General features: G+C 35.8%; 2 protein-coding genes and 1 long non-coding RNA gene across 4 annotated transcripts; 2 read left to right on the forward strand and 1 right to left on the reverse strand.

Annotated features, from left to right (window-relative positions):
* Nucleotides 1–220: 220 nt before the first annotated feature.
* Nucleotides 221–1,922, forward strand: LOC130740834 (mitogen-activated protein kinase kinase kinase 20-like). Its single transcript, XM_057593545.1, has one exon. It carries the CDS (start codon nucleotides 666–668, stop codon nucleotides 1,719–1,721), a length of 1,056 nt encoding a protein of 351 aa, XP_057449528.1. The 5' UTR covers nucleotides 221–665; the 3' UTR covers nucleotides 1,722–1,922.
* A 2,925-nt stretch (nucleotides 1,923–4,847) lies between these two features.
* Nucleotides 4,848–6,388, forward strand: LOC130740836 (mitogen-activated protein kinase kinase kinase 20-like). The gene has a single exon (XM_057593546.1). It carries the CDS (start codon nucleotides 4,848–4,850, stop codon nucleotides 5,874–5,876), a length of 1,029 nt encoding a protein of 342 aa, XP_057449529.1. The 3' UTR covers nucleotides 5,877–6,388.
* Nucleotides 6,389–7,144: 756 nt separating this feature from the next.
* On the reverse strand, nucleotides 7,145–8,995 carry LOC130740837 (uncharacterized). 2 transcript variants are annotated; one of them, XR_009020269.1, is made up of 3 exons: nucleotides 8,789–8,995; nucleotides 8,085–8,218; nucleotides 7,145–7,950 (listed from the first exon to the last, which is right to left on the reverse strand). It is a non-coding gene; the product is annotated as an uncharacterized LOC130740837 (long non-coding RNA). The 2 variants fall into 2 exon arrangements; XR_009020270.1 differs by having other exon boundaries at nucleotides 7,145–7,953; nucleotides 8,085–8,152; nucleotides 8,789–8,987.
* Nucleotides 8,996–10,597: the final 1,602 nt, after the last annotated feature.

The raw sequence follows: 10,597 nt of genomic DNA on the forward strand, positions 1-10,597 counted from the left end.
TGAGTTGGAAATAAATTAATAAATAAAATATAGAAATTACAACTCACTTATCTCCAATGTAATTGGATGATGAGTTATTTAACCAAAACTTTATCATGGGTCATTTAGACAACCCCAATAAATTCAGGTAAAAAAATTGATGAAAAGAATGTATAGGTGACTAGGTGTATAACTTCCAATAGATATGAGGAATATTGGAGAGATTAATTATCTTAATTCTTAAGGATATATGTGAGTTTAAGGATAAACAGTCAAAGTTCAAACTGCGGTCAAGAAAAATGGTTTTTTACATCCAATGATCTTGATCAATTGTCAAATTACAATCAATAGATAATCTTGTAAATTATTCTGTATTTGGGATGAATCTTCTAATCAGACTTACTACTAGTCAATTGATAAAGACTGCTTGTTGTACGTACGCTGAATCATCTCATGTCACTCGGGAAGAAAACAAGTCGGGAAATATCCTCCTTAACCATCACGTGCTTCATTCAAATATTGTGTTCATACCTACAATTAAATAGAACCACACTTTCCTTATTTTTCACACCATTCTTCAGCCTTCTCCTATTTTCTATTTCTTTCTTTCTTCTTTAAAACACATCACAGAACAAAGTTAGTAACATTTCACATAGACTGGAACAAAACAAAACAGTATCATCACCATGGACTGGATTCGCGGACACTCACTTGGCAGCGGAAGCTTTGCCACCGTCAATTTAGCCATACCTACAAACTCTTCCTCGCAGTTCCGGTCTCCCACCGCCGTCAAATCCTCCGAGGTTGACTTTTCGTCTTTGCTTCAAAACGAGGAACAAGTACTCAATCGCCTAGGATCATGCCCGCAAATCATCAAGTGTTTTGGCCACGACCAAACCGTAGAAAATGGCGAAGAGTACTATAATCTATTTCTTGAATATGCTGCCCGTGGAACTCTTTCTGATCAGCTGAAGAATCATGGTGGCCGGTTACCTGAAACCCTCGTACGCCGATACACAAGGTCCATACTCGAAGGTCTTAAGCATGTACACGCAGAGGGGTTCGTCCACTGTGACATCAAGCTGCAAAACATTCTTGTTTTTGACAATGAGGTTAAGATTGCGGATTTTGGGCTAGCAAAGGAAACAGGGGAGCAGAAACAGAGCACCAAGTGGGATTGCAGGGGAACTCCCTTGTTTATGTCGCCGGAATCAGTGAACGACAGTGAGTACGAGTCTCCCGGTGATATATGGGCTCTCGGCTGCGCCGTGGTTGAGATGGTGACCGGAAAGCCGGCGTGGAATGTGCTAAGCGGGGCAAATATATGGTCATTGTTGATTCGAATTGGGGTCGGAGACGAGTTGCCGTTGATTCCTGAGGAATTGTCAAAGGAGGGTAAGGATTTTCTGGAGAAGTGTTTTGTTAAGGATCCGAGGAAGCGATGGAGTGCAGAGATGCTTTTGAAGCACCCTTTCATCATTGAAGTAGCAGATGATACTGCTTCATTGCCATTGGAGCCAGTGAAAGAGTTATTACTATCTTTATCGCCAAGAAACCACTTTGAACTTTTTGATTGGGCTTCCACTGTGAAGAGTTCAGTTACAACTTCACCGGATTCCGATGAATGGAGCAGAGAATCTTGTTTATGTTCGTCAGGGGAGAGGCTCCGACGGCTGGTGACGGATCAGAGGCCAACAGATTGGTCAGAATCGGGTAGCTGGACTGTTGTTAGGAGTAGTTAGAGTTTTCAATATTCATATTCATGGCTTGTTACTTTTAACAGAGTAGGACCAATTCAAAGTAACTATGTGATTTTTCAATGTTCACAACTTGGTAGGAAGAGGAATAGGATTTTGATTCATGCTTTTGTGCCACTCAAGGCACTGTACTGTGTATAGAGATTCTTTTTTATAAATACACAATTTTGTTCATCTTTTATTTCAGTTGATATTTCTTTTTTTGTTCTGTGAGGTTTACCACTTTCTTCTTCTTCATTTCGTTAAGAATTGAATAATAAATGAGAAAAAATATTAGAGATTAAATTAAGAATATGATGAAAATAGAGCTTAAATTAAAGAAATGAGTTTTGATAACAAATTTTCTAGTTTGTAAGGAAAAAATGTCCACTTCTCCAGAATTGATGTGCTGCTTTTGGCTCAATCCATTTAAGTAGTTCTTATAAGCTGTCACTGACATGAGATTTGATGAGGATCCAGATCATATATTGCAATCTTATATTACTTTTGATTAACCATGCACTCCATTGATACCTATTAGAATTGATGGAGCTTTAAAGGTTGATTTAGTTGGTTTAATGGCAGAGTGCGGAGTGGGTGAGTGATGCTTAATTGAGTAGTTCTAAGGATAAGCAAGAAAATTTTGTAACTGATAGCTTCAAAATGTTTGTCGTATAATTTCATCATTTTAAGTAAATACTAAATATGATACTATTACTTGTATGTATAAATTAGTTTTTATGGCGCTTATAATGAAATTACTGATTTTCAAGATTGTTTAATTGATGTACCTGATCAGGTATTTATAGATTCCGATCCCTCTGTCCCAAATGTGTTTTTAAAGTTGTTAAATTAATCAGTCTTAGCTTTCTACCCATTTCTTGTGCTCATTCACCGTGTATCTCAATTTTTCTGTGTCTGTGTCTACCTATCTATCTATTGGCTAAGTTGATATTTTTTCCTCTTCAATTTTTGAAAATTACCTTTGGGATCATATGAGAGCTTCGGCAATGAGTGAACCCAATTGTAATATATGTGAAATTGAATGGTAGTGTCTGTCTATCTATCTATTGTCCAGTTGGTTGGTTAAAGTTTCCAACAGAAGTATTGAGATGTAGAAGATATCTTGTTGGAATTCAAGAGATACTTGCTCAAATTGCAAGATAATATTTGAAAATCTGGAACAGATAAATTGTTCAGCTCTTGCACAGTCAGGCAGCTGAATCAAAGAAAATAATCTTAGCTGTTGCTGACACTTCTACACAAGTGGTATAGATTTCATGTTTTCTTTTTTTCTTTAAGCGCAAACCATGTCAATATGATAGAGAAATGCAGCAAATTCTCAATTACAGGGGGGATTTCAACCAATTTGGATCCATGTGCCTTCGTTGCAGTTGTCTAATAACGACCAGCAACCATGCTATTTTCTTTAAAAAAAATTGCAGTTTGTGGCGGTCCTAGTTTTGAGGTAAAATTCAACCAGGTTTTGTAGCACTTTCAGGAAAAAAAAAAGAAGGTATTTTTGTAGCATTTCGTGGCGGTTAGAGGCTCCTAGTATTTTTGGCATTGTTCACTCTTTATTAATTTTATTATGACTTTTTAGAAAATTATATATAATAAACCAATTCATTTATTTATTCTTTTAAATTCGAAATAAATAAAATTATTTATTTTTAAAAATTCATAATAATCAATTATTTTTTTATCTTTATTTTTTCGAATTCAAAATAAATCAACTCATTTTTTTAAATTAAAAAAATCAAATTTAAAATAAAAAATTGATTTATTTCGATTTTCAAAAAAATGGAAAGAAAATAATTAATAGCTTTCATTACCGACTTTTCTTCTTTCTTAAAGGTGGAAGAAGCATTACAAATTTACAATGGCTCAATAGACGCGTTCAAATGGTTAAAATTATATTTTGATAAAAATGCTCGTAATTGATAAAAATGCTAGAATTTAAGAAAAAATGAATAATGGGTAATTTTAGATAGTTGATCATTTAAAAAAAATTAGATAGTTGATACCCGATTAATTTCTATCCAATTTTGGATATCAAAACATGGACTCGTTTTTTCCTCTTGTAAAAAAAAAGATTGACCCGTTTCCATAATATAGACCAGCTAGAGGGATGAGAGGGGTAACTCACTTGGTTGAGCTAACGTGGAAATAGGTGTTGGAGATGGAGGTCTAGGGTTCGAACCCTAGGAGGATAGACCAGTTGGAGATCGTTAAGTGACCCGACTTTTTTTTTTTTGTGGAAAAGTTGTTCATAAGAATGTTGCGGATTTGGATCATCTCCATCCAACTTCTCTCCATCCCCTCTCTATCCAAAATCTGAGCCATTGATTTTGAATTAAAGAAACGTGTTCCAACTTTCAAATAGATATCCAAATATTTTAGATTTAACTCCAAATTGAAAAACTCATCTAACAAGAAGATTAAGTTAGTTGTTATAATGAGTTCAAAAAAAGTTAGTTATTATAATAATTATTGATTGAGAAATTACTAATTAAGATTTAAATAACAATGCTTGTAAAATGACTCATTCACTCTAGTGGAGTGGAGGCAAATCCAATTTTTAAGGGATATTTAATTATATAGTTTGATCATTTAAACTTTTCAAAGTGCGGTCAAGAAAAAATGTACATACGTCCAATGATCCGAATCAGAATTTCTGCTCTATCTATCAATTGTTAAATTACTAAATAAGTCATCTTTTTTTTTTTGAAATGCTAAATAAGTCAACTTTGAATATTCCACAATTAGGATCTATTTTCTAATCATACTCACACTAACCATCAATAGTTAAATTAATTAAATAATATATCATCTCTGGGATTTGAATTCGAGCAACCACATCTTTATTTACTTAGCACACTAACTAAATTATCATCTTTGATTATCCTATCCTAACCAATTATTAGGATCTATCTCCTTTTTTTGGGTACAGTCTTCTTATCAGACTACCGGTCATTTGTTAAGTTAGTTATTGGAGTAATACATAATCTTCGAGACTTAAATACGACCCCCACTACTCTTGAGCTTCCTTCTTTCTTCATAAACACAAACAGAGTTAAACACACAAACATTACTGTGAGTGAGTGATCAGGAGCATCAACGTTTCACATCATGAACTGGGTTCGTGGACGCTCGCTTGGTAGTGGAAGCTTCGCCTCCGTCAATTTAGCCAAACCCAAAAAAACTTCCACTCTTTTTCACTCTCCCACCGCCGTCAAGACATCCAATGTGAACTCCTCGTCTTCGCTCAAAAACGAGGAACAGATACTCCATTGCCTAGGATCGTGCCCGCAAATTGTCAAGTGTTTTGGCCACGATCAAACCGTGGAAAACGGGGAAGAGTACTACAATCTTTTTCTTGAGTATGCTGCCGGTGGCACTCTTGCTGATCAGCTGAAGAATCACAGTGGTCGCCGTTTCCCCGAAACCCTCGTTCGCCGATATGCAAGGTCCATCCTCGAAGGGCTCCACCATGTTCACTCGAAGGGGTTCGTTCACTGCGACATCAAGCTTCAGAACATACTTGTTTTCGACAATGGTGATGTTAAGATTGCGGATTTCGGGCTTGCCAAAGAGAAAGGGGAGATACATAGTACAACGTGGGAGTGCAGGGGAACTCCCTTGTTTCTATCACCGGAAGCCGTGAATGACAGTGAGTATGAGCCACCAGCGGATATATGGGCTTTGGGTTGCGCCGTCGTGGAGATGGTGACAGGAAAGCCTGCATGGAACGTGGATAGCGGGACAAATACATGGTTTTTGTTAGTTCAAATTGGGATGGGAGAAGAGTTGCCACAAATTCCAGATGAATTGTCGAAACATGGGAAGGATTTTCTTGAGAAGTGTTTTATTAAGGATCCAAAGAAGAGGTGGAGTGCAGAGATGCTTCTGGGGCACCCTTTTATTGCAGATGATATTGTTCCATTGGAGCAAGTGAAGGAGAAGGAGCCATTGCCATGTCCATCTCCAAGAACTCATTTTGATTGGGTTTCCACCGTGACGACAACTTCAGTTCCTGCTACACCAAATTCTGGTGAATGGAAATGTTCACCGGCAGACCGGCTTCAGCGGCTGGTCGGGGATCAAGTTCCAACAGATTGGTTTGAATCAGAAAGCTGGACTATTGTTAGATCAAGTTAGAATTTTCATTCATCGTGGTACATTTACCTGCATAATTGTTCAATGTTCAAAGGAATAAGATTAGTGGAGATTGCCTATATTCTTGGTTCGGCACAACTTGGTGCAGAATGTACAGAGATTCAATTTATATATCATAATACCAAATTTTCGTTAATTTTTTCAATTAGATGTTCCTTTGCTTTGGTTGAGGTTTTTAATTTTCTTCTTTGTTTCTTTCTTTATTTTCATTAGAATAGCTTTCACTTTCAAGTTTCAACCCTAATATTTTCTTGTCTAGCTATGCTAATTAATCTCATATATTAGCATGCTGGTAATGGTTTCAACCATGATCATGTCTATGTAAAGAGTGGGGGGGGGCTGAACATTTTTTTTTAATTTGTCATCTATTTAATGTTTTCTGATTTTATGATTCAATTAGAATTTTCCAGTTAAAATTTTATTTGGGTTGAGGAAGGTCCTCCTTTTTTTAAAATGTAAGAGACTATTTATCATATTGGTTTTAAGCCTCCATGTTCCTGTCACTCAGTTCCAGGTTACTCTGCAGCTCACCAAGAATGGGCTTGCTTGCAGCATGCATACAAAAATGGTCAAAAGCTAGTTTGTAGTTAGGCATTTATGGTTTTTTCAATGATGGTGATGAGTTCCCATCATATATTTCACCAAATAAACTGACATGTCAAGCTAGTACTAACCATGCAATGGTGAAAATCATATTAAATATAACAGTTTAAACATATCCAAGCTGAAAATTGAAACAAAATCAGCCAAGGATTTTAAAACTTTGATCTCAATATGGGCTCAATGATGTACCTTAAACTAATATATTAAGACTACATTAGATGAACTACATGACAGATGCTAACATCAATTTGCCTTAAGTTGTACCTAAAGAAACATACCATATAAATCAAACCTACACACATGGCACAATTACAAACAGCTTTGCAATAAGAAGAAAGATAATTCTTTAAAGGAGGGAAAAGCAAGTTGTATGATCCCAAAATGACCCTGAAAATATGACTAGGGTATGCATGTCAACATAAAAAAAATCATTGAACGTATACATACATAGTTATAAAATAACCAAATGTAAAAGAGTGATACCTGATCAAGAAAGTGCATAATTTAATATGCAAACTGATGCATGACTAGAATTTGAGTTTCAGCTGCTTGCATGAACTCTAGTTGATGTTTATTAATGATCAGAATGAAGTCAGCTAAACTAAAATAAAAGATAGAAATTTTCAAAGCTGGAGACACATCTTAGATTAGCTGCAAAATAAAATGAATGACATAAATTAAATGAATTAATATACAGGAGGACAAACAGAAGCTGTCTTCAATTCCTTATATCCAGAACAAATGGCATGACATAAATGAAGATTTTTGAATTTTGAAATTGAATACAAAGTTGACATTCTTCTAATAATCCAAATGGTCACAGCCTAAAACATTTCAGTGACCTCTGTCTTTCCACTGAGTAGAAACACCCTCAGTAAAGATATCTGGTGACATATAAAGAAATATGAAAACCAATCTTAAGCATGCCAGCTTTTTTAAGAAAAATTTCAATTAATGCAGCCAAGAACACCTCTGGCAGCATCTGAATTTTATTCAAATTGGGACTAAAATCTTTCAGGCTCTCACACCTTTCACAAGTTTATATTATAACTTACCCCAACCCGTTCTTCTCTTATTATCAATTTCTGATTTCTATAGCTTCTTCGCATATCTATCAGGCTGTGCACAGTGCACCTGAACTTCATCATCAAGAATATGCAAGACTCAATTGGGATTCCTACTTGCTTTTCTTCTGCAGAGAAGCTCAATGATGATCTTGGGGCTGTGCCACGCTCATCCCAGAGTGTCTACAGAACAAAGGTTGTTGATCACTGCCGCTTGATCACCATCACCTGATGCAAAAATCTATTGCTACATGGCCTATCAGTGTCAGTGGAAGGCCCAGAAGGAGAAGCTCAGTATAACTGCAAGGTCGAAAGTATCCTTGTTCAAGTACCTGAATCCAAATCAAAAGCAACTCCAAGGAACTAGAATGTGCACTGGTTATGAGACCCTGCTAGTTGAAAAAAGGATCAAAACACAAGTATAATAGCAGATGAGTAAGGAAAAAGAAAGCAATCAAGAAGTGCATTTATTCTGTATAACCAACTAAAATCAAACACAAAAGTCATATAGCACGCTACATACCATGCCAAGTCCTCGAATTTTAGAAATCTCCCCCAACCTAAACTTGTTTTCTCAACCAACACATGCAGCTGCAGGTCCAATGACATAAGAAATCATGTTGCTATCAATGTTATAAGTTTAGAAACCAAATCCAACTGCAACAACATTGCAGAAACTCATAAAATAAGGTAAACTAGAGCTGCCACATGCAAATGAACAAACATATTCCATAGCAAGGAAATTGTAAGTTCTTTATCTCCATTAACAATATCAGCTATTTCAATCATCCATGTCATCTTGATCAAAGTAGCGACACGCCAAGATTTGTCAAGTAACTCCCTCAGCATAAATATCGAAATCCAAGAGTTCATAATCAGTCCTAACCTAAGTTGTGAATTGAGTCCCATTATAATGTATATTTGTTGTTTTATAGAACAATAACATAAGCAAATATCATCACAAACTAAATATTTTGAAATGAAGAAACCATAATCCCTAATTTGAACAAATATATTTAATAAAGCTAACTGCAACCAAAATTAAAAATCAGATTTCACTCATAGCAATATTAGAGAGAGGCCAACATCTTTAAATGGAATTGAACTAGGTTTCAATACCGAAATCAGAGAAGTGCCTGATTTTGGCAGTAATTTCCTCTCCTAATTTTGGGAACTAGATGCAAATAAAACAAATGATGAAGATATCAAGGGAAAGAGAGCCTTTACCACGGTGGAGGGAAAAAGTTCCTCCGATAAAGGTGGCGGCGGAGGCGTGGAAGGAGCAGCGACTCAGTCTTCGATACGCGCCGGAATACCTAAGAGGATAATGCGTCAGCGATATCAATGGAGACATTAGCAGTGAACCCCAGTAAGGGAAAAGCCCGCCACAAAATAACAAACGCTGTGGCACTCATAAACAATGCTAGAAAAGTGATTACTTATTAGTGGCAGTTTTCTGTAATTGCCAGAAATACAATTTCAGTAAACTCAAAAAAAAAATTAGTGGAGTAAATAGTATTGATCTTTTATATTTTGAAACTAATTTTTTAATTAAATTCATATACTTTTAAGTATATAAATTTAAAGTAATAAGTGTGGAGTAAGATCGATCAGGACTGTGCACCATTGCGAAAGATTAAGAACATCTAGTAGCTCAGATTTTATAAGAACATTACTTTAATCCAATTGTAAAACATTTTACAATGAAACCCCAAATATTTATTCCTTATTTATATGATTTTTGCACTCACTTCTCTATACTACCGGACACTTGGTTTTATATAAATTCAGGTAATCTAATGTAAGAGTAATGATATATACACACCTCCTTATTTATACACTTCATTTTCACCTATTTTTATTTCTATCTCTCTCCTCTTATCATCTATCACATCTTATACTTTCTCTCTCTTACTTTTTCTTTTCTTCCTATCTCTCTCCTCCCCCACCTCTTTCCACCTCTAAATTGAGGTGTGGACAAATAATTATTGCTGAAACTATTGGTTAAAGCTGAAGCATATTCCCTAATGTAATTGATAGGAATGTGAGAGCAGCTAAGATAATGATGACTTATATTTTAATACCGCTTCAATCAAAAGTTTGACATTATTCCACAATACATTGCCTGCCAAATGCTGAACATTATTTACGCCATTCAAATATTTGAAAGATGAATAATAGATTTAGAGCAAGGTAAGGAAACTACAACTTTCGTGTGCATTAAGCATACATGAATTGGCTGAAATAGAGACATTCCTTCCAATTTTGTACTATATCTGCCATTTTGCATTCACATCACTTGAGAGTTGAGTCGTGGAGATAATAACCTGTCCATTTCCATTTCAGTTCGATGTTTAATGTTGTGATTTTAAATATTTAATTTCTTATTTTTACAAGAACAGGGTGGGCTTTTTTTTTGTTACAGAACAGGGTGGGCTTGACCTTTTCCTCATTATTAATTTAATAAATAATAATGAATATTTCTTAATTTGTAAATAAAGGTGGCCTTGACCTTTTCCTTTTTATTTTTCTGATGAAGTAGGCTGAAAACAAAGCACACAAACTACATGCTCCTACAATGGGCCTCCTACACTCAATCAGAGTCGGTCCCGATATTTTGGAGGCCCTGGGTAAATAATAAAAATGAACCCCTAAATTTTTTTTTAAAGAAAGTTTAATGGGAACACTACGCCAAAAAAAGCATTTTTCAGCGGTTAAATTTTACCGTTTACAGCGGTTCGGACCCGCTGTAGAGCTCGCCGCTGTAAAAGACTATGCAGCGGTCGGAACCGCTGTAAAAGATAGATTATTTACAGCGGTTCTTTAAGGATAACCGCTGTAAAAAAATCGAATTTTTTTTTTGGGCCCTTCTTTTTGGAGGCCCTGGGCTGTGGGTCTGCTTGCACAGGCCCAGGGCCGGCCCTGCCTACAATATAGACCGTGAAAGCACTATTTAACATAAAAGCTATTGAACAAAAATTAGGAAGAAAATCAGAGACTTTCGACTCCATACTCAATCTTAGGCGGTGCTTAGCT

Source organism: Lotus japonicus, chromosome 2 (genome assembly GCF_012489685.1).
Source record: "Lotus japonicus ecotype B-129 chromosome 2, LjGifu_v1.2".
Lineage (NCBI taxonomy): Eukaryota > Viridiplantae > Streptophyta > Magnoliopsida > Fabales > Fabaceae > Lotus > Lotus japonicus.

What these genes read in the sequence shown, in the direction of transcription:
- LOC130740836 (XM_057593546.1), top strand. Translation starts at nt 4,848, where the DNA reads ATGAACTGGGTTCGTGGACGCTCGCTTGGTAGTGGAAGCTTCGCCTCC.
- LOC130740834 (XM_057593545.1), top strand. Translation starts at nt 666, where the DNA reads ATGGACTGGATTCGCGGACACTCACTTGGCAGCGGAAGCTTTGCCACC.